This window comes from Camellia sinensis, chromosome 9 (genome assembly GCF_055761805.1).
Source record: "Camellia sinensis isolate YWXY chromosome 9, ASM5576180v1, whole genome shotgun sequence".
NCBI lineage: Eukaryota > Viridiplantae > Streptophyta > Magnoliopsida > Ericales > Theaceae > Camellia > Camellia sinensis.
The window spans coordinates 194185234-194209709 of NC_138969.1; the positions used below are offsets into that span (position 1 = coordinate 194185234).

At 38.6% G+C, this 24476-nt stretch overlaps 1 protein-coding gene across 2 annotated transcripts in view; it reads right to left on the reverse strand.

Moving 5' to 3' along the window:
• Positions 1-698: 698 nt before the first annotated feature.
• The window catches only part of LOC114323138 (uncharacterized), a 34518-nt gene continuing 10740 nt past the window's right edge, over positions 699-24476 (reverse strand). For both annotated transcript variants that reach the window (XM_082888318.1, XM_082888319.1), the window contains 3 exons: positions 3301-3397; positions 1955-2040; positions 699-1826 (listed from right to left, as the gene is read on the reverse strand). In XM_082888318.1, coding sequence (XP_082744444.1) covers positions 1663-1826; positions 1955-2040; positions 3301-3353 — 303 coding nt within the window. In that variant the 5' untranslated portion in view covers positions 3354-3397 and the 3' untranslated portion in view covers positions 699-1662. The remainder of the gene's footprint in view (positions 1827-1954; positions 2041-3300; positions 3398-24476) is intronic.

A 24476-nucleotide genomic window follows, 5' to 3' on the forward strand; every position in this document is an offset into this window, starting at 1 on the left:
TAAAAATCACATTTTGAAAGGAACAAATATACATTGGCTTGTTTTGAGAAATAAGTTAAAAGCTATTTTTTTGGCTTTTTAGTATTTTTTTTTAAAAAAAATGTGTAAAAAAAAAATAAAGAAGTGATGCGACCAAAAGAAGTTAAAAGCCAAAAAGTAGCTTTTAAGCTCTTTACCGAAAGAGACCATTGTCACATCATTCTCAAGGTTTATGAATTTTTCTATTAGCTACCGATTATATGAAATGATTGAAATAGTAAACTCCTAATCAACCTAAACTCTTACATGGATGAGAACCATTAAAAGAATTTTAAAAAATAAAAATAAAATTCACTGCCTTACAATATTCAAATTTTAATAATTCTTCTACAAATTTTTTTTTTCATTTATTATATTGATTCCTGGCACTCAAAATAGTCATTGATGAAAATTTTGGACCAATTGTCCTCATAGAAAGAATTCAATGTTTGGATGCCAAACAAAAAAAAAAAAAAAAAAATAGCACTAGGGCAATTTGATGAAAAAATTTATTCAAGTGAAGGGTAGAAATTACAAAGATCTAAGAAAATATAACTTGATTTGATTAAATTGTCGACAGAAGTCTTATAACTACTCATGTCATGCAATTTCATTTAAACTGTCCTCTTTATTTTTCATGATAATTTCATATTTGATGGGATTTAAGGCTAGATTTGGTTTGATACTTTCATGTTTATGTTGAAACTTAATCAATTTTAACTTGTTAACTTTTTTGTGTCGTATAAGATTTTTTTTTTTTAAATGACAAAATAGTTTGAAGGGCATGGTAAATTGTGATTGGTATGGTGTATGACCACGTAATGCCCCAGAATCAACCAACAATATCTTGTCCATTTGTTTGGCTTAATCATTGTCTACACCTTAAGCTTTTCCTTCAATTTTGGAGATAAAAGTTACAAATACCTTTAGAGGGGGAGAAAAAAAAAAAGAAGAGAAAAAAATGAAGTAGATGAGCAAAAGAATAGAAGATAAACAGAACAAATAGTAGAGAGGGACATGAAAAAGAAAAAAGAAAAAAAACAACTTATTAAATAGAATAGAAGTAAACCGCAACATCTAGAATCCCATAAATATATCTTTAATTCCCAAAATTACCTTGCACAAGTAGACAATTCTTAACCAAAACAATAGGCTAAATCGACTTTCACACAAGTGAGGAATTACTGTTCATCCCAAGTCTAAAAATACTGCTCACTATATATTGTATATATATATATATATTGAGAGGATAAATTAAATTCAAAAAACAAAACCTAACTAACAACTTCTTTCCAAAAAAAAAAAAACCTAACTAACAACTCAGTCAATCAGAATCACTGTCACTGCTTCCCCTATTCTTGCCATCTTCCGCAGCTATAACTAGTTTGTCATGTTGAGCCTTGATCTCTTTTAGTAACTTATCCCTCCGATTTGATGGTGGTGGTTCTTCGCCCAAAACACCTCTTTGGGATACTTCCTCAGCATGCGAATAATCCCGAATGCCTTGTAGGCATACTCAACTTCCATAATCTGAATGACTATTGTTGATATGATTTTCAAATACTTGTTCAACCCTCTATGCTCTTCTATTTCCGCAATCTCTTTGCCCTTCTTTTCAGCTTGATCCCCCAACTGCATAATGTCTTAACTGGATAGTCGAAAAACTACCAACAGGTTCAATGGCCAACGGTACGGAATGGTGTACTTCTGAACCTCCATATCCACTGTGCTTTCATCTTCTTTTGATTCAACAATAGTTATGGACCATCTCATAAGCAGTTCATCGGCTACGATTTTCGAATCGAAACCTGCAAAACAAAAAACACTTATCAAAAACAAAGAACCAACAATAATAATAGGATAAATGAACTGCTCAACAAAATACATGAACTATTGGCAAAATTTGCCCATAATAATAAAATAATTTTTTTTATACCTTTCCGTTGATCAGCATCGAATTGCACCTTACGCCCTTTCAGCACATACTCAAAAGCACCGCGCACTCCCTCCCTTGTCGTTTTCCTACACAAAAAACAGAAAAAAAAAAACAAATATGAAATATATAAGCAATCAAAAACTCATAAACCGAACAACGAACCCATTTTCTACATTTCGAGTAATACATATATACAGAGACAACAAGAAAAAATTACGCAGAAACAAGGCTCTAACAATACACTACAAATCTACATACATGCATATATATAAAGAGAGAGACATACATATATATAGAGAGAGATATACATATATATGCTTCTTTTGGGATGTGGGTTAGCTTGGGGGCTAAAAAGACTATTTTGTCTTTTTGTGGTTAAAATAACCCCCAAACGACTACATAGAGAGGGATCAAAAAAAGCAAAATGAAGAGAAATTAGAACCAGGAAATTAAGATGTGAATTTCTGGGTTTGATTTAAGCTCTGTTCTGTGGGTTTCAACAAGAAAAAATAACGAGTCCAAGACATAGAAACCGACCAACTCATTATTTTTTCTTGCTCAAACCCACAAAACCCAGTTCCAATCAAATCCAAAAATTCTCGTCTTCATTTCTTGGTTCAAATTTATTTTTCTTTTTTTGATCTCTCTCTATATAGTCGTTTGGGATGAAAGTTTGGGTTAGGTTGGGGCTACTTTAACCACAAAAAGAAAGAAGTCTCTTTAGCCCCCAGGCTAACCCACATCCCAAACGAAGCCTATATATATGTACGTCTCTCTCTCTATATATGTATGTCTCTTTCTCTATATATATATATATATACGCATGTATGTAGATTTGGAGTGTATTGTTAGAACCTTATTTCTATGTAATTTTTTCTTGCTCTATCTTTATATATGTATGAATAACTCTACAAAATGGGTTCGTTCGTTGGTTTCAGGGTCTTTATGATTGCTTATATCTTTCATATTTTTATTTTTTTTTTTAATTTTTTTTTTCTGTTTGTGTAGAAAAATGGCAAGGGAGGGAGTGCTCAGTGCTTTTTAATATTTGCTGAAAGGATGGAAGGTGAAATTGAACTTAGAACAACGGAAAGGTACAAAAAAATTACTTTATTATTATGGGTAAATTTTGCCATTAGTTCCAGTATTTTCTTCAGTAGTATGATTATCCTATTATCATTGTTGATTCTTTGTTTTTGTTTTTGATAAGTGTTTTCTGTTTTTCAGGTTTTGATCCGAGAATCATAGCCAATGAACTATTGAAGAGACGGTCCATAACTATTGTTGAATCAAAAGAAAATGAAAGTACAGTGGATATGAAGGTTCAGAAGTACACCATTCCTTACCATTGGCCATTGAAGAACCTGTTGGTGGTTTTTCGACTATCCAGTGAAGACATTATGCAGTTGGGAGCTCAAGCTAAGAAGAAGGGCAAAGAGATTGCTGAAATAGAGGAGGATAGAGGGTTAAACAAGTATTTGAAAAATCATTACAAGTATTTGAAAATCATATCAACGATAGTCATTCAGATTACGGTAGTTCAATATGCCTACAAGGCATTCAGGATTTTTTGCATGCTGACGAAGGATCCCAAAGCAATGTTTTGGACGAAGAACCACCACCATCAAATGGGAGGGATAAGTTACTAAAAGAGATCAAGGCTCAACTTGACAAACTAGTTAGAGTTGCGGATGATGGCAAGAATGAGGGAAGCAGTGGCAATGATTCGAATTGACTAAGTTGTTAGTTAGGTTGTTTTTTGAATTTAATTTATCCTTTCAAAGTATATATATATATATATATATTTCCCCATACAATATATAGTGTACAGTATTTTTAGACCTGGGATGAACAGTAATACCTCACCTGTGTGAAAGTCGATTTTAGCCTATTGTTTTGGTTTAGAATTGTCTGCTTGTGTAGGGTAATTTTGGGAATTAAAGATATATTTATAGGATTCTAGATGTTGTGGTTTACTTCTATTCTATCTAATAAGTTTTTTTTTTCTTCTTTTTTATGTCTCTCTCTACTATTTGTTCTCCTTATCTTCTATTCTTTTGCTTATCTTCTTCATTTTTTTCTTTTTTTTTCTTTTTTTTCCCTTCTAAAGGTATTTGTAGCTTTTACCTCCAAAATTTAAGGAAAAGATTAAGGGGTAGACAATGATTAACCCAAACAAATGGACGAAAAATTATTGGTTGATTCTAAGACACTACGTGATTATACACCATACCAATCACAATTTACCATGCCCCTCAAACTAATAAATTTCATACTTTTTTATCATGTAAAAATAAAATCTTATAGGACACAAAAAAGTTAACAAGTTGAAATTGATTAAGTTACAACACAAACATGAAAGTATCAAACCAAACCAAACCAAACTAAATCAAGCGTTAAATCCCATCAAATATGAAAGTAAAATGAAAAAAAATAAAGAGGACTAAGTTTAAATGAAATTGCATGACATGGGTAGTTATAAGACTTCTGTCGACAATTTAATCAAATCAAGTTATATTTCTTAGATCTTTATAATTTCTACCCTTCGATCTTTGTAATTTCTACCCTTCACTCGAATAAATTTTTTCTTCAAATTGACATAGTGCTATGTTTTTTGGTTTTGTTTGGCATCCAAACATTGAATTCTTTCTATGAGGACAATTGGTCCAAAAATTTTCCTCAATGATTATTTTCAATGGCAGGATTCAATATAATAAATGAAAAAAAAAATTTGTACAAAAATAATTAAAATTTAAATATTATGAGGCAGTCAATTTTATTTTTATTTTTTAAAATAATTTTTGATCTCTCTATATGTATATATGTAGATCTAGTGTGTATTGTTAGAACCTCGTTTTTTGTATGTAGATCTAGAATGTGTCAATTTAGTCCCTGTTGTTTTGACTTTCCTGTAAACTACATGAACCAAATTGAAACATTATTTGATTTTCCATCCATCAAACTTAACCACCATTATTTATTGGACTAATATGACACAATCCGTAAAATTAAGGGGCAAAATTGATCAGATTGAAACAACAGGGACCAAAATGAAAAAACGAGTAAACTATAGGAACCATTTGCACAATTTACCCATAAATTTACCCATATATGTTTGTATAACTCGGAATGCACAAAATGGGTTTGTTGGTTGGTTTCAGGATCTTGGACTCGTTAATTTTTCTAGCTCAAATCAAACTAAAAAATTCTCGTCTTCATTTCTTTGTTCTAATCTATCTTCATTTTGCTTTTTTTGATCTCTCTATATAACTCGAAATGTACAAAATGAGTTTGTTGGTAGGTTTCTAGGTCTTGAACGAACTATTTTTTCTTGCTCAAACCCACAACCCAACTCAAATCAAACCCAAACATTCTCGTCTTCATTTCCTGGTTCTAATTTCTCTTCATTTTGCTTTGTTCTCTATGTAGCCGTTTGGGATAAAGGTTTGGGTGAGGTCGGGCTATATTAGCCACACAGCCTTCCGTCGTCATTTATCAATTCCAGACGACGTCCACCTGTCCCTTATTGCAGACAGTGTATTAGACATGGAGAGGGTTGACACAAACGCATTGTTTTCCCCCTTTTGTCCATCGCTGAGGGTGGAGTCCGATTCCCCCTCCTACGAATCCCCCTCAATCCCTTCTTAGGACGGTCCTACATTATTGGGGTCTAATTCCCCCTCCCAACCAAATGTGAACTTCTATAGAATAATCATGGGTATAGTAGAATTGAATAGGCGACTAGGTCTTAACCTAGGAATCCCAACTATTCGACACTGCTACGTCATGGCGAAATCAACCGGTCGACAAGGCCGTTACTTTCTGAGAGCCAAAGACATAGATCACCACTTGGTGACCATGTTTGCCAGCTCTGGCAAGCGGGTTGACGATGTCACGATCGCCGTCCGAGGCAATTGGGAATTCGGCGAAGGAAAAGATCGCCAAGACCCAGACGCAGTGCCGAGGCAAAAAAGGAAGCTAGGTAGTTGACTACCACATTTAAAATAAACCATCTACTCGGCATATATATTGAGTGCTGATCATTATTTCTTTCATGCAGGCAACGACTTAAAAAAAGCATTGTCATCAGTAGACAAAGCCGTTCTTGAACAATTGAAGGCGGTCCTTCATTATAAAGGCTGCGCAAACCTTCAAGGACAAGGGCAAGCAGCCCATGTTTTGCTGAGGAACGACCCAACCAACTCTACTTACTCGACAGCAAATCATATCCCTGTGCCGAGTAGTGAACGACAGCTTACTACACTGATACTGATATTCCCTAATTACAAAAATACAAAAATCTAAGGGAAAATGATGTTGACGATTCCGATGCCGGCGAACAAATCCGCAAAGACACCAATCAGAGGGTCGTACAGAGGACCAAGAACTTAACAGAGAAATTGAATTGGCCTTTGAGCACATCAACCCTGACCATCAAACCGACCACGCATCCACCTTTGGCCGAGTAGCTTTATCAGCGCCAGAAGACTATACTTTCACCGGTTTAAAGGATCTTCCTGGGGCCGAATCCGAAGCCGAGGAGATGGGCGGAGAATCTCTAGCGTAATTTGCCATAAGATGAAATGCCGAAAAGATGGAGGCCAGGAGACAAGTCAGCGATGCTAGGGGAAAGCCAAGAAACTCCAACACGGGAGGTTCCCCAAAAGAAACGGCCTGTAAAACGATAGTGGCCGAATTGGTTTCTGAACGCCAGGCAAAAGTCAGGGGAGCTAATCTAATAGGGTAGAAACGACCTGCCGAGGTCGTATCCGATCTATCAGAGGCCCCGACTAACAAACAGCCAAAGATAGAGATGTCGTCCACAACAGATGATTTATCCTAGCCATTTGTCGTCCAACCATGGATGAAGAATGCGCGGGTTCTCACTACTGGGTCGGCCATCAGAGATCCCGCCGTGGCCCTAAGCGTGGCTTCGGCCCACTCTCTGCCAATAGACAAGGCCACTTTCCGTGCTGAACCGGATGTCTATCTCAATTGCCTTGGCGGCGCAGTCGACCATATTGGTAAGTTTCGATCCTTGACTCCGTCTAAAATTTCTTTTTTGACTCCGACTAATAAATCTTGGCTTCATTGCTTTGTCAGGAGGTAGAAAGGATTGCCGAGATCGGCCGTCGTCACTATAACGTCATGGAACAACTCGGTATCCTTGAAAGCCAGCTAGAAGCTAAAAAAGGCAAGGCCATAGCTGCAATCGCCGATTTGGATGTGGCGACGGCTAAAGCCATATCGAAAGCCGCAAAGGCAAAAGAAGTATAGGCGAGGGCCGTTGTTCCGCAAGAAAAAGCGCAACACGCCGACCTGCTACGTAGGGCTGCTGAAGAAAGAGCGAACTTAATAGATGGCTCCCTCAAGTCGACGCAAGAAGTCTCAAAACTGAAGGTTGATCTTGAAGCGAAAAAGGCGGCGAAGGAGCTTACTGAAGCAGAAACTGCCAAAGCTTTTGACGCCGTAGAGCTGAAAGCCAAGGAATTGCACGCTGATGAAGCCTTGGAAGTTTGAGAATCGAGGTTTCAAGCATAGATGGCTCAAAGCTTTGGGGGCTGCCAAAGTGACTCCAGATCAGCCGATTCCGTACGAGCAATTAGAAGTTGAACAGTTGGAATCAGATCCAGAGGTTTTGGACTTTTGATCGGCCGCCTTTGTAATACATATATTTTCCTTTGTTTTTGTTACCTTTATTAAACAGTTTAGTTTTTATACTAAGGCCATTTTCATGTATAAAGTGTCGAATGTACGCGTGTAGTTTATTAATGAAAATGTTCATTTTGCTTATAAATGTTTGGATGAATATGACTTGCTTGGTTAGTGGAAATGAAAACAAGAACATTGTCAAGTGGGGCACTTGTCTTAATTCGGCAAAAATGTTAAGAATATGAACCATATGAAAACAACTTGGTGAGCTTGTCTTAATTCGGCAAATACAAAGAACATTGTCAAGTGGGGTACTTGTCTAAATTCGGCAGAACTATTTCAGAACTGAATAGATTAATAAATCTGCCCTTGCCCCAGTTGACCACTGCGCGTAATCGCCGAATACAATCACAAAGCAAGTTCATAGGGTCAAGTGGGGCACTTGTCTAGATTCGACAGAACTATTTCCAAGCCAAATAGATTAGTAAATTTTCCCTTGCCCCAGTTGACCACTGAGCGGGACCACCGAATACAATCACAAAGCAAGTTCATGGAGTCAGGTGGGGCATTTGTCTAAATTCGAAAAATGATTTCCGAGCCAAATAGATTAGTAAATCTGCCCTTGCCCTAGTTGGCCACAGAGCGGAACCGCCAAAAACGAAGGAAGGAGTGGCGACCGCGGGCGCTTTGTAATTGTTGCACCCGCAATTAATAAGCGGGGTAGCCAGGCGCACATGGGGCCTGTGGCCTCTATAAATAGACACAACTTTGAAAACGGAGGAAGGCGGCAGCGACCATGGGCACTTCGTAATAGTTGCACCTGCAATTAATAAGTGGAGTAGCCAGGCTCGTGTGGGGCCTATGGCCTCTTTAAATAGGCACTGCTCAGACCTAGATGAGTGTGAAAGGAAAAAGAGCACAGTGTCGACCTGAGCCAGTTTGTATGTCTAGTAGAGTATTCTTCAACAATAGAGGCAAGGGAAAAAGACTAGCCGAACTGGACGTAGAAATGAACTGCGGAACTGGTGGAGAATCCACCCGGACAGGTAATATGGCGTCGGAGGAACGGGAGAGGTGTCGGTCCCCCCATCGTCGAAGCAGGTCCCCAAAAAGAGGTGAGGTAGAAAAATCACCAAGGATTGGGGCACAACGAGGGAACTCAAGGACTAGGAGTGCACATGCCTAAACGCAAAATGAAACGACCAGGCCACCACGCCCGCTAAGTTTTTCAGTGTTTGTTGGGAACAAACCAATAATCGAAGCAGATTCAATTATTCGTGATTCGAATGTGGCAATAGAGTTTACTCGGCAAATTTTTTCACCCGAAGTGCAACAATAAATGAATGGACGAGGTGACTACGAAATTTTCAGAGAGGGCGTCTATGGAGTGGATAAAGGACTCTATAGCGCATATCAGATCAGCATGAGCCTTCACGCCGTGCAGAGAGAAATTGAAAAGAAAGACAACCATATTCAGAACTTAGAACGCCGTGCGAAAAGGGCCGAGAGTGAGCTGAGAAGGGTCAAGGCTGCCGAGACGCAATCGGCGCTCCCAACGAACCCAATCGCGATAGGTAGGGTAAACCAGCACCTGCTCAATCATGCCATAGCCGATCCGAACACGACAAGCATGTTCGCAAAAGAAGCGATAAGAAAACGAGCTTATGAAGAAGGATATTTTGACGGCCGAAAAATCTGTATAGAGAAGACAGGGAAAAGTTGGCGGATGACGTTTACCGATGCAAGAACCGCGGTTTTAAGCACGGACGGATTAAGGCTTTGCAAGCCGCGGGTGTCGACTCGGCGTCTTCGTTGTACCAAAGTTACAAGTTTCCCTTCGAGGCTTATGACGCCAAAAAGACCGATGATGAAGACAGGCTTATAAAGAAGGCTTTTTTAACGGCCGAAAAATCGACATCGAGAAGACCAGGGAAAAGTTGGCAGATGACGTTTGCCGATACGAGAACCGCGGTTTTAAGCACGGATGGATTAAGGTTTTGCAAGCCGCGGGTGTCGACTCGGCGTCTCAAGTATACCAAAGTTACAAGTTTCCCTTCGAGGCTTATGACGCCGAAAAGACCGATGATGAAGAAGAAGGTGTCAATCCGAAGAAGGCTTAAATAACAAGAAAAACATGTTATTGTACCTTTTAGTCCATCAGTACCCATGTATTTGTACGTATTTCTTAAAATAAATATTCACTGTGCTTGTTTGTTTGATGGTTGTGCTGGCCTTGTCATAATTGCATATTTACGACCCCATGCCACCCTATTGCTCTTAGCTCATTGATGTATCTTTACAACTATTTGTTTACTGATCTTAGCAACCAAATTATGAAATTTTGCCCATTTTGACAACGCTGCACTTAAACCCTTGCAGCGGGTGCTCCGAATTCGAAGTTTTTGTGATGGCCAGACGGGACCATGCACGAAAGGCGCTCTGAATTCGGAGGCCTCGAAGTTTTTGTGATGGCCAGACGGGACCATGCACGAAAGGCGCTCTGAATTCGGAGACTTAATCGGCCAAACGTGCCAATCACAAAGGGCGCTCCGAATTCAGAGGCTTATTCAGCCAAACGTGCCAACCATAAAGGGCACTCCAAATTGGAAGTCTTTGTGATGGCCAAACGTGATCATGCATGAAAAGTGCTCCGAATTCAAAGGCTTATTCAGCCAAATGTGCCAAGCACGAAGGGCGCTCCGAATTCAGAGTCTTATTCGGCCATTTTAAATGAGACGACAATGAGAAAGGCGTACTATATTGCTAAGTAACTACATAGATGCATAAACGTTTGCACAATAGCAAAAACAAAAATGAACTGGCATATTGTACAAGTTGGTTTAATGAGAAAATTTACACAAGTGGGTCGAATTCCGAGGTCGTGGTAGACTTCGGCCAATCATGTCTAAAAGGCGATATGCCCCTGTGCCAGCAATCGAATCAATCTGATAGGGGTCATCCCAGTTGGAGCCTAACTTTCCGTCTGCCGGGTATTTCGTAGCAGAAAGCACTTTCTTGAGGACCAATTCTCCGGGAGCATAACGACGCAGTTGCACACGCTGATTATATGACTTGGCAAGCTATTGCTGATATCGCGCCATGCGTGCAAGAGCCGAATCTCGGCGTTCCTCGAGCAGATTCATATCCCAGGGCAACATCATGTCGTTACGCCCTTTATCAAGAGTCTTTGATTTCAGAGTGAACATGCCAATTTCCAGAGAGATGATAGCTTCTGTCCCCAAGCACAAGGCAAACGACATTTCTCTAGTGGCGCGCCTCGGAGTGGTGCGATGAGCCCACAATACACTGGCCAGCTCTTCAACCCACTTGCCCTTGGCCTTCTCTAACCGTTTCTTGATTCCGTCCAGGATTACTTTATTTAAGGACTCGGCCTGACCATTGCTTTGTGGGTACGCTGGTGAGGAAAAGTAAGGCCGAATATCATATGTGTTACATAGTTCCCGATAGACACCGCAGTCGAATTGGGTGCCGTTATCGGATACAAGTGCTCTATGGATGCCAAATAGGGTTATAATACTTTTCCACACAAAACGTTTGTTGCAACAATTCTGCTTCAACCCACTTCGTGAAAGTCTGTTGCAACGATCAAGAATCGTTTGTTTCCCAGAGCTCAAGGTAGTGGTCCGACAATGTCAAAGCCCCATTGAGCAAACAACCAAGGACTAGTAACGGAATTTAATTCTTCGGCAGGAAGGTGAGTTAATGGGGAGAACTTCTGGCATTGTTCATACTTCTTCACGTAGTTCTTGGCATCAGTGCACATTGTTGGCCAATAATATCCCTGTGTTACGGCTTGGTGAGCCTATGAGCGTCCTCCAAAGTGGGCACCGCAACTACTTTCATGTATTTTTGCCAAGAAGTCCTCAACTCTGTCTAGGTGAAAGCATTCCAAATATGGCCCTGAGAGAGATTTTTTGTAAAGTTTTCCCTGGGGATTCAGGTAATATCGTAGGGCTTTATTCTGCAACTTATGGGCTTCTTTCTTATTAATTGCCAATTGTTCTGAGGAAAGAAATGTAGTGATAGGGTCTATCCAACTTGGTTTTGAGTTAATAATGTTGACCTGGACAGGTTCAGGGGAACTGATATTCGGCTTGGGATGAATCCCACTTCGATGGTTCATTTGATTTCTGAGTTGATGGCAGAAGCCAGGCAAGCAAGGGCATACGCATGTGTGTTCTGATATCGGGTTATCTGATTCAGCTCGTGGTGGTCGAACTTTGTGAGCAAGGAATTCGCCGTTTTCATATAGGCTGCCATTCGGTGGTTCTTAGCCTCATATTCCCCTTTCAACTAGTTAACTAATTTTGAATCACAAAAAACCTGTAATCACTTGGCACCTAGGTGAAGCGTTACGGAGGCCGATTAGCAATGCTTCATATTCGGCCTCGTTATTTGATGCATCGAAACCCAATTTCACTGCCTACTCGAATATTGCCCCTTCGGGAGTCATTATAACTATGCCTGCCACGTTGGTTGGATAATCCATCACAATACATCTGCCAAATGTCTCCAACATACGTTCTCTAGTCTGGTTGAGGTTGAGGGGAGAGTTGGTCTGACTTGAAGTCAGCGTGGCACCCTGTGAACTCGGCTATAAAGTCGTCCAACACCTGCCCCTTGATGGCCGTTCTGGGAAAAAACTGGATGTCATGCAGGCCGAGTTCCAAGGCCCACTTAGAGACTCGCCCTGATGCTTCCACGCTACGGAGCACTGCTCGGAGAGGATAGTCCGTTAGTATCCCTATGGTATGAACCTGAAAGTAGTGCATCAGCTTTCTGGCAGCCACCACAAGAGTGAGGATGAACTTTTCTAGAGGTAGGTATCGTGTTTCGACGTCAACCATCGCCTTGCTTACATAGTCGCTGCTCCCCGAGTTCCTCCTTTAATAACACAGTGCTGACTGCCCGATCGGATACCACTAGATATAAGATGAACGGATCGCCTGGCGATGGGGTTGCCAAGAGTGGCACCGAACGAAGATAAGTTTTCAAGCCGTCTAACGTAGCCTAACACTCGGGGCTCCACTGAAATGCTTTGCCCTGCCGAAGTGTGAAAAAATGGTCGACTGCGATCCGAGGAATGGCTGATAAACCTATTGAGAGCGGCGGCCATTCCCATTAACTTCTAAACTTCCTTGGCCGACTGAAAGGAACCGAGTTTTATAATGACTATGATTTGCCTCGAATTGGCCCATATTTCACGATGGTTCACAATATAGCTGAGAAACTTGCCAGATCCGATGCTAAATGCACACTTCGAGGCATTAAGTTTCATTTTGTACTTTCGGAGGATGCCGAAGGTCGCAGATAAGTCGGCTAGATGAGCATACTTTTCCTTGAATTTCACCACCATATCATCAATATATACTTCCGTGGTGCGGCCGAGCTGTTCTTTAAACGTAGTGGTGACCAGCCTCTTGTACGTTGCCCCCGCATTCTTCAGTCCAAACGGCATGACCTTGAGGCAATAAGTTCCCCGTGGCGTGAGGAATGCGGTCTTTTCCTGATCCTCCGAATGCATGGCAATTTGGTGGTAACCCCGGTAAGCATCCAAGAAACTCATGCATTAGTGGTTCGCAGTTGCGTCCACAAGTTGGTCAATTCAGGGAAGAGGAAAGCAATCATCAGGGCAAACTTTGTTCAAGTCCGTGAAATCTACACATACACACCAAGATCCATTTTTCTTCTTGACAACCACGGTATTAGACAGCCAAGTGGGATAAGTTACTTCACGAATTGCCCAGGCTTCCAACAACCCGTCGACAAAGTCGACAACCGAAGTATGCTCCGCGACCGATCGTCGACTTTTCTGAATAATTGGTTTAACCTTTGGGTCAACGTTTAAATGGTGTTGGGCTATGCTCGGATCCAACGCCGGCATCTCATACGGCATCCAGGTAAATACGTCAATGTTGTCGAGTAAGAAGGAAATCAACTCTTGCCGTTCAGCTACGTTCAAAGAGGTGCCTATCATGAAGAATTTGTCAGGTTCCCCTTTGATGCTGATCCGATCGAGGTCAAGCCTTGTCGCTGGGGGTTTTCCCAACGTCCTCGAGGCTTTCTCGATCCAGAACTTCAATAGAGTTCACTTCCAGTTCCTTCGGCTTCTTTGCCAAAGCAATAAGATAGCATGCCTTTGCCGATTTTTTAGAACCTCAAATTTGCTCAATGTCATGTTGTGTTGGAAAATGAAGTAATTGATGGTAGGTACTCGGCACCGCTTGCATTGCATGTAACCAGGTTCTTCCCATGATGAGATTGTATGGTGATGACGACCAGAAACTCCACGTCCACTGATTTGTTACCCGCACGCACTGGCAGTATGATCTTGCCCAAAGGATACTCAGGGTTGGCATTGAAGCCAAACAGGGGGTACTCAGCCAGAAGCAAGTCCGAATTGGTGAAGCCGAGTTTAATGAATGTCTTGTGATACATTATCTTCAAGGTGCTCCCCTAATAGAGTAGAATGCGTTCTACGACGAATCTGTTTACGCGCAACTCGATAACAAGGGCATCTTCGTGGGGGAGCGTTACCTCTTCAAGATCGGTGTCGTCGAAGCTGATTTTGCTAATCTCATGAGGCCGTTTGGCTGGTGTGAACGGCTTGGACGAACTGCATCATAACTGGATCGTATGTACCTGAGTTGGCGACGGTAGACTATATATCATGTGAATCACAAGTGAAGGTGAATCCGGGCGTATAGCTACCGTGCTTAGTGGATTGTCCTTTTGAACATACTGTGCCAGTTGACCGTCTTGCACCAACTCCTCTAGATGGTCCTTTAGTGCATAGCAACCGTCAATCTCATGGCCATGACCCTTGTGATATTTCATACCACCTATCCCTTCGTCTAATATCAGGGGCTCCAATCATCTTGGACGGCCATTTAAAGAACGGTAGATGCTGGACTTCAGGTAGGATCTTGCTGATCGGTTCTGCCAACTCCGTGTACTTCTTGTTCAAACGTCTAGGGTGCCTGCTATCCACTTAAAATTGTTCGTTCGAACGGCACGAACACTGTTCGCTTGACCGGCACGAATCCCGCCGATTGTCGCGTTTTGCTCAACCCCGCAGTTCAAGGCTCCCTGGTGGTACGACGCTTATCAGTTGAACCAAACTAGATGGTGCCGTCTTCACGACTTTCTGTCCGGACTATTTTGGGAGGCCGTCGAGTCAACGAGCTTCGGAGAGGACTATTGAGTTATAATCCAATTTTAAAGGCAATGATGGACATGGAGTCATTGTAGACATCGTCTACCAAGTTGAAACATTCCCAGTAGTGCAACGAATATTCCCGAAGGGTTTCTTCTGGTTTAATTTGCATTGCCCAGTGAGAGTCGGCTTGCTTCGACTGTACCTCGTTAGTGATGAATCTTGCCCTGAAGGATTTTTGGAGCTGATGAAAACTTTTTACTGAGGCCGGCTCCAATTTGTAATACCATCTAACGGCTAATGGCCCCAAGCTACTTGGAAACATTCGACACATAAGTGCTTCATCATTAGCATGCAATGTCATCGCTTGTTTGTAATAACGAATGTGATCGACAGGGTCTGACTTACAGTCACACAGGGTAAACGTTGGTGCTTTAAGCTTTTTTGGCATGCAGCCCTTGCAATGCGTCGTACGAAAGGATCATGTTTATCCTCTACATCCGAGCCATCTCCATTTCCTCACCTATGCCGTACATACGAACTCCTCTCGAATGAATTGGATACATCAACTCGCCCCATCTTCCTGGGTTCTTGAGATGACAAATCGGAAGCACAGCTACTATCATGTTTCCGAATCGTCAATCATCCTCATTCTTTTCTAGCAACTGACCCCGACCATGACGTGGTGGGGTTTGTTAAGATTTGGCTAATTCAAAAGTGTAAATGTCCGTTATCAGCCACCATATCTTCCAGACGTTCATTTCGTTTTTACATGATCCATGATTGTCTGCATGGTTTCCTGCACCGAGGTCGAAGGCGAAGTTTAAGCCACTGGGTCGAAGTTCAGGGCCCTTCGCGCGGTGATATTCCCCCGACCAAGCATGGTTCATGGTTCTTGGTGTAACATTGTCAGCAACGAGTGAAGGATCATCTGTTAAGTCTGCCATGAACGCGTTTCAGTATTCCCACAGACGACGCTAATTGTGAAGTGGTTTGGAAATACCCTTTGGCCCAAGTACTCTCTTGATCCTCGAGTTTGTACCAGAAATAGGAATGAATAATCCGGTCGGGGGTGCCGAAATTAGTACTCCAATGGGCAAGTTAGTATTCCCTCAAGTTTTTCTTATATCTCAAGTTATCTTTTTTTCACACGAACCTCTGTTTTGGCTGATGCAACTTCTTTTTATATTTACTCGCCTGGGGCCCACTTTCTTATTATGGACACCCCGCCCTCACAGCTGGGCCCTGTCATTCCGCAGGATTTATGGATTATCTGGCCCGAAAGCTAGGTTCTATTCGACCACGACCGACCCATTTCACTAGTCTTCTCGGCAATCTTATCCCGAGGGTAAAGCCATTATGAGCCAACTTATACAAAGCTCCTATTTATATACAACATCTCAAACTCGGCCAACACAGATACATATTGGGATTTCAATCATATCATTGAGCTCAAATCTAGTATTACAGCTCTAGTATTATAGCACAACTTTGGACTCTTCGACATACTCTACAATTCACAATCAATCTTAACATTACAAATTTGGAAAACACTTAATGTATAATATCCATGAAAAAAATTAGTTCAATCCAATATTCATAACTTTTTCATTGTACTATATTTGTCATTGAAAAAATGGACAACAAATATATTTTCGAAATAGATTATTCACTTTTTTAGAGACAAATGTTATAAATTAAAAAAGTTAAAATTATCGAATTGACCTAAATTTTGTCATTAATATTATACATTGAGCGCTCTACAAAATGAACGATTCGTATCATCGAAATGGGACTTGGTGGGCCCTATAGGCCTCTCAAGTTCTCATATGCTGAGATTTCAACATGAAAGAAGCCCAACCCTTTAAGAATTGGTTAATTTAACTTTTTTTACTTTCTATAAAAAAAAAATGTAAAAATATAACGAGAATGATATGACAATTTATAGTGACTTTTAAACTAAAAATCACATTTTCAAAGAACAAATATACATTGGCTTGTTTTGAGAAATAGGTTAAAAACTATTTTTTTGGCTTTTTAGTATTTTTTTTAAAAAAATGTATAAAAAAATAGAGAAGTGATGTGACCAAAAGAAGTTAAAAGCCAAAAAGTAGCCTTTAATCTCTTTACCGAAAGAGAGAGACCATTATCACATCATTCTCTTTGTTTATGAATTTTTCTCTTAGTACCGATTATATGAAAGGATTGAAATAGCAAACTCCTAATTAACCTAAACTCTTACATGGATGAGAACCATTAAAAGAATTTTAAAAAATAAAAATAAAATTCACTGCCTTACAATATTCAAATTTTAATTATTTTTCTACAATTTTTTTTCCATTTATTATATTGATTCCTGCCATTCAAAATAATCATTGAGGAAAATTTTAGGACCAATTGTCCTCATAGAAAGAATTCAATGTTTGGATGCCAAACAAAAACAAAAAAATAGCACTAGGGCAATTTGATGAAAAAATTTAATCAAGTGAAGGGTAGAAATTACAAAGATCTAAGAAAATATAACTTGATTTGATTAAATTATCGACAGAAGTCTTATAACTACCCATGTCATGCAATTTCATTTGAACTTAGTCCTCTTTATTTTTCATGATACTTTCATATTAGATGGGATTTAAGGCTTGATTTGATGTTTGTGTTGAAACTTAATCAATATTAACTTGTTAACTTTTTTGTGTCCTATAAGATTTTAATTTTACATGACAAAATAGTTAATTTAAAAAAAAAATGTGAAATTTATTAGTTGGAGCATGGTAAATCGTGATTGGGTATGGTGTATGACCACGTAATGCCCCAGAATAAACCAAAATTTTCGTCCATTTGTTTGGCTTAATCATTGTCTACACCTTAAGCTTTTCCTTCAATTTTGGAGATAAAAGTTACAAATACCTTTAGAGGGGGAGAAAAAAAAACAGAAAAAAAAATGAAGAAGATGAGCAACAGAATAGAAGATAAACAGAACAAATAGTAGAGAGGGACATGAAAAAGAAAAAAGAAAAAAAAACAACTTATTAGATAAAAGAAAAGTAAACCACAACATCTAGAATCCCATAAATATATCTTTAATTTCCAAAATTACCCTGCACAAGTAGACAACTCTTAACCAAAACAACAGGCTAGAATTGAATTTCACACAAGTGAGGAATTACTTTTCATCCCAAGTCTAAAAATGCTACTCACTATATATTGTATGGGGATATATATAAATATATATTTTGAAAGGATAAATTAAATTCAAAAAACAACCTAACAACTTCGTTTCACTGCCGTTGCTTCCCACATTCTTGCCATCTTCCGCAGCTTTAACTAGTTTGTCAAATTGAGCCTCGTTCTCCTTTAGTAACTTATCCCACCCATTTGATGGTGGTGATTCTTCGTCCAAAACACAGCTTTGGGATCCTTCCTCAGCATGCGAAAAATCCTGAATGCCTTGTAGGCAAACTCAACTGCCATAACCTGAATGACCATTGTTGATATAATTTTTAGATACTTGTTTAACCCTCTATCCTCCTCTATTTCCGCAATCTCTTTGCCCTTCTTCTTAGCTTGAGCCCCAACTGCATAATGTCTTGACTGAATAGTCGAAAAACTACCAACATGTTCGTTAATGGCCAACAGTAAGGAATGGTATACTTCTGAACCTCCATATCCATTGTGCTTTAATCTTCTTTTGATTCAACAATAGTCATGGACCATCTCTTCAGCAGTTCATCGGCTACGATTTTCGAATCAAAACCTGCAAAACAAAAAACACTGGTCAAAAACAAAAAAGCAACCATAATAATAGGATAAATGAACTGCCGAAGAAAATATAGTAACTTTTGGCAAAATTTGCCCATAATAATAAAATAATTTTTTTTATACCTTTCTGTTGACCAGCATCCAATTTCACCTTACGTCTTTTCAGCAAATACTCAAAAACACCGTGCACTCCTTCCCTTGCCATTTTTCTACACAAAAAGCAGAAAAACAAAAACAAATATGAAATATATAAGCAATCAAAAAATCAGAAACCAAACAACGAACCCATTTTGTACATTTCGAGTTACACATATATAGAGAGACAGAGCAAGAAAAAATTACACAAAAACAAAGTTCTAACAATACATTCCAAATCTACATACATGCATATATATAGAGCGAGACATACATATATATAGAAAGAGATACATATATATAGCCTTCATTTGGGATGTGGGTTAGCTTGGGCTAAAAAGACTATTTTGCCTTATTGTGGCTAAAATAGCCCCCAACCTTACCCAAACCTTCATCCCAAACGACTACATAGAGAGAGATCAAAAAAAGCAAAATGAAGAGAAATTAGAACTAAGAAATGAAGATGATAATTTCTGGGTTTGATTTGAGCTGTGTTTTGTGGGTTTCAACAAGAAAAAATAGTGAGTCCAAGACCCAGAAACCGACCAACAAACCCATTTTGTGCATTTTGAGTTATACATCCAAAATGGGTTTGTTGGTCTGTTTCTACGTCTTGGATTCGTTATTTTTTCTTGCTCAATCCCACAAAACCCAGTTCAAATCAAACCAAAAAATTCTCATTTTTATTTCCTGGTTCTAATTTCTCTTCATTTTGCTTTTTTTATCTCTCTCTATATATCGTTTGGGATGAAAGTTAGGGTGAGGTTGGGGCTACTTTAACCACAAAAAGACAAAAGTCTCTTTAGCCCCCAGGCTAACTTACATCCCAAACGAAGCCTATATATATGTATGTCTCTATATATATGTATGTCTCTCTCTATATATATGTATGCATGTATGTAGATTTGGAGTGTATTGTTGGAACCTTGTTTCTTTGTAATTTTATCTTGCTCTATCTCTCAATATATGTATGTATAACTCGAAATGTACAAAACGTGTTCGTTGGTTGGTTTTTGGGTCTTTGATTGCTTATATCTTTCATATTTTATTTTTTTTCTGCTCGTGTAGAAAAATCACAAGGGAGGGAGTGCTAAGTGCTTTTGATTATTTGTTGAAAGGACGGAAGGTGAAGTTGAACGCTGATCAACAGAAAAGTATAAAAAAAAATTTATTTTATTATTATGGGCAAATTTTGCCATTAGTTCCTGTATTTTCTTCAGCAGTTCATTTATCCTATTATTATCGTTAATTCTCTGTTTTTGATAAGTGTTTTTTGTTTTGCAGGTTTTAATCCAAGAATCGTAGCCGATGAACTGCTGAAGAGACGGTCCTTAACTATTGTGTTGAATCAAAAAAAGATGAAATCACAGTGGACATGGAGGTTCAGAAGTACACCGTTCCTTACTGTTGGCCATTAAAGAACCTGTCGGTAGTTTTTTAACTATCCAGTTAAGACATTATGCAATTGGGGGCTCAAGCTAAGAAAAATGGCAGAGAGATTGCTGAAATAGAGGAGGATAGGGGGTTAAACAAGTATCTGAAAATCATATCAACAATGGTCATTCAGGTTACGACAGTTGCGTATGCCTACAAGTTCAGGATTTTTCGCATACTGACAAAGGATCCCAAAGCGGTGTTTTGGACAAAGAACCACCACCATCAAATGGGAGAGAAAAATTACTAAAAGAGATCAAGGCTCAACTTGACAAACTAGTTAAAGCTGCGGAAGATGGCAAGAATGGGGGAAGCAGCGGCAGTAATTCTGATTGACTAAGTTGTTTGTTAGGTTTTTTTTTTTTTGGAAAACGAAGTTATTAGTTAGGTTATTTTTTTAATTTAATTTATCCTATCAAAATAGATATATAAATATATATATCCCCATACAATATATAGTGAACAGTATTTTTAGACTTGGGATGAACAATAATTCCTCACCTATGTGAAAGTCGATTTTAGCCTGTTGTTTTGGTTAAGAATTGTCTACTTGTGTAGGGTAATTTTGGGAATTAAATATATATTTATGGGATTCTAAATGTTGTGGTTTACTTCTATTCTATCTAGTAAGTTTTTTTTTTTTCTTCTTTTTTATGTCCCTCTCTACTATTTGTTCTGCTTATCTTCTATTCTTTTGCTCATCTTCTTCATTTTTTTTTCTTTTTTTTCCCTTCTAAAGGTATTTGTAACTTTTATCTCCAAAATTGAAGGAAAAGATTAAGGTGTAGACAATGATTAACCCAAACAAATGGACGAAAAATTATTGTTTGATTCTAGGGCACTACGTGGTCATACACCATACCAATCACAATTTACCATGCCCCTCAAACTAATAAATTTCATAATTTTTTTAAATTAACTATTTTATCATGTAAAAATAAAATCTTATAGTACACCAAAAAGTTAACAAGTTAAAATTGATTTGAGTTTCAACACACACATGAAAGTATCAAAGCAAACCAAACTAAATCAAGCCTTAAATCCTATCAAATATGAAAGTATCATGAAAAATAAAGAGGACTAAGTTTAAATGAAATTGCATGACATTGGTAGTTATAAGACTTCTTCTGACAATTTAATCAAATCAAATTATATTTCTTAAATCTTTGTAATTTCTACCCCTCACTCGAATAAATTTTTTCTTCAAATTGACCTAGTGCTATTTTTTTGGTTTTGTTTGGCATCCAAACATTGAATTCTTTCACAATTGGTCAAAAAATTTTCCTCAATGATTATTTTTAATGGCAGGAATCAATATAATAAATGGAAAATAAATTGTACAAAAATAATTAAATTTAAATATTATAAGGCAGTCAATTTTATTTTTATTTTTTAAAATAATTTTTGATCTCTCTCTATATATATGTATGTATGTAGATCTAGAATGTGTCAATTTGCTCCCTGTTTTGACTTTCCTGTGTCAATTTGCTCCCTATTGTTTTGACTTTCCTATAAACTACAGGAATCAAATTGACACATCCTGTAGACTATAGGGACCAAATTGAAACATTATTTGATTTTTTGTCCATCATAGTTAACCGTCGTTTTTTATTAGACTAATATGACACAATCCGTAAAATTAAGAAGCAAAACTGATCAAATAGAAACAAGGACCAAGATGAAAAAACGAGTAAACTACGAAGACCATTTGCATAATTTACCCACATATGTATGTATAACTCGAAATGCACTAAATGGGTTTGTTGGTTGGTTTCTGGGTCTTGGACTTGTTAATTTTTCTTCCTCAAACTCACAAAACCCAGCTCAAATCAACCTCAAAAATTCTCGTCTTCATTTCCTGGGTCTACTTTATCTTCATTTTGCTTTTTTTGATCTCTCCATATGTATGTATGTCTCTCTCTATATATATGTATGTCTTCCTCTCTCTATATATATGTATGTATGTAGATGAGGAGTGTATTATCAGAACCTCGTTTCTGTGTAATTTTTTCCTACTCTATTTATATATGTATGTATAACTCGAAATGCACAAAATGAGTTTGTTGGTCGGTTTTTGGGTCTTGAACTCGTTATTTTTTCTTGCTCAAACCCACAACCCAATTCAAATCAAACCCAGAAATTCTCGTCTTCATTTCCTGATTCTAATTTCTCTTCATTTTGCTTTGTTTGATCTCTCTCTATGTAGCCGTTTAGGATAAAGGTTTGGGTGAGGTTGGGCTATATTAGCCACAAAAAGACAAAATAAGCTTTTCAACCCCCAAGCAAAAAGTTCTCACATCAACCCATAATCATTTCATTTTTTCTCTCACAAAAATAAAAATAGCCACAAAAAAAAACCATCCCAAAGCTAAAATAGCCACAAAGACAAAAAGCAAACCCACATCCCAAACGAAGCCACAGAGAAAGACATACATATAGAGAGAGAGACATATATAGCGAGAGATCAAAAAAGCAAAATGAAGAGAAACTAGAACCAGGAAATGAAGACAAGAATTTCTGAGTTTGATTTGAGTTGGGTTTTGTGGGTTTGAGCTAGAAAAAATAATGAGTCAGAGACCCAAAAACCAACAAACAAACCCATTTTGTACATTTCGAGTTATACATTCATATATAGAGACATAAAGCAAGAAAAAATTACACACAAATAAGGTTCTAACAATACACTCCAGATCTACATATATACATACATACATATAGAGAGACAGAAAGACATATGTAAGGAGAGAGACATACATACATATATATAGGTAGAGATCAAAAAAAAAAAACAAAATGAAGAGAAATTAGAACCAGGAAATCAAGACGAGAAGTTCCGAGTTTGATTTGAGCTGGGTTTTGTGAGTATGAGCAAGGAGCGAGAAAAAATTACATAGAAACGAGGTTCTAACAATACACAAGAGCCACTCAAAACTTCGTCTCTAAAAAGATGGTGCAGTCCCTCGGTTCACAAGTTTTTGAAAGTCCAAGCCACATCAAGTCCGTTAACTCTGCTGCACAACTTGTGCATGAAATGGCTTCCAAAGTGCATATCAAAGTGGGGGAATGGGTTGAACATTTAAACTTGATAGTTGTGCCATTGGATGATTTCAATGTCATCCTTGGAAATGATTTCTTTGTAACTGCCTAAGTGACACTGATGCCTTATCTTGGTGGGTTACTTATCTCGGATGAAGACAAGCCTTGTTTTGTTCTTGGTCGGGGGAGGCCAGACAAAGGCAAGGGTATGATGAGGAAAACAAAGACGCTGTCAGCAATTCAAGTGCACAATGGCCTAAAGAAAGGCGCTGAAACTTACCCTGCAGCCTTAGTGGAAATCAAGCCTGATGTGATAATCAAAGTGCCTGATGAAGTTGTTGTAGTGTTAAAGGAATTTGCAGCTGTGATGCCTCCGGAATTGCCTAAGTCTCTACCTCCTCAATGTGTCATAGATCACAAAATCAAGTTGGTTCCTGGTGCAAAGCCTCCAGTAAAGGCACCTGACAGAATACCTCCAATAGAGTTGACCAGTGTTTTTAAAGGCTCAAGGCGCACTAAGGCGCTGAAGGTCTCTCGGGGCCTAGGCGCAAGGCGCAAGGCGAGGCGCGAGCTTTATTGAAATAAGGCGCACAGTCTTTGTAAAAAATAGAAAAATTAATATAGAGTGTTTTTAAACAATTTCAGTATAATGTTTAAATTAAATAACAATTTTAGTATAATTATTTAATTCATACATACATAAATTAAAAAAATAGATACATAAATTAATTAATTATTATGATTATTACATACATAAATAAATAAATAAATTAATTCATACTGTAAAATAAATTGATGTATTATTATTGATTGATGTATATTGATTGATATATTGATTGATATCTTGATACATTTTCTGTCTATTACAAATGGTTCCTTATATAGATGTAGATGTAGTGGATGGTGTGTAGTGGATGGTGATAGTGGTGTAGTGGGTTAGGTTTAGTGGAGTAGGTGAGGTGGTAGTGGTGTAGTGGGTTAGGTTTAGTGGAGTAGGTGAGATGGTCGCACCCTCAAAAGGTGTGCCCAATCTGTTAAAAGGTGTGCCATCAAAAGACGTGCCCAATCCATAAAAAGACGTGCCATCAAAAGGCGTGCCATCAAAAGGCGCGCCCATTTTGTCTTCGAGCGCCGAGCGGCGCATGATGCGCGTGTCTGCCTCTTCGTCAGGGTCTTTATAAACTGAGGCGGAGGCGGTGCTTGAGGCAGAAGCGAAGACAAAAAAAAACTTTGTGAAAAAACTTCTGAACAAAAAACTCTTCATTTTCTGAGAGAGATATTCGTTTTCTGAGAGATTGTCTCTAAGAGCTGCAAACCAGAACATGGCCT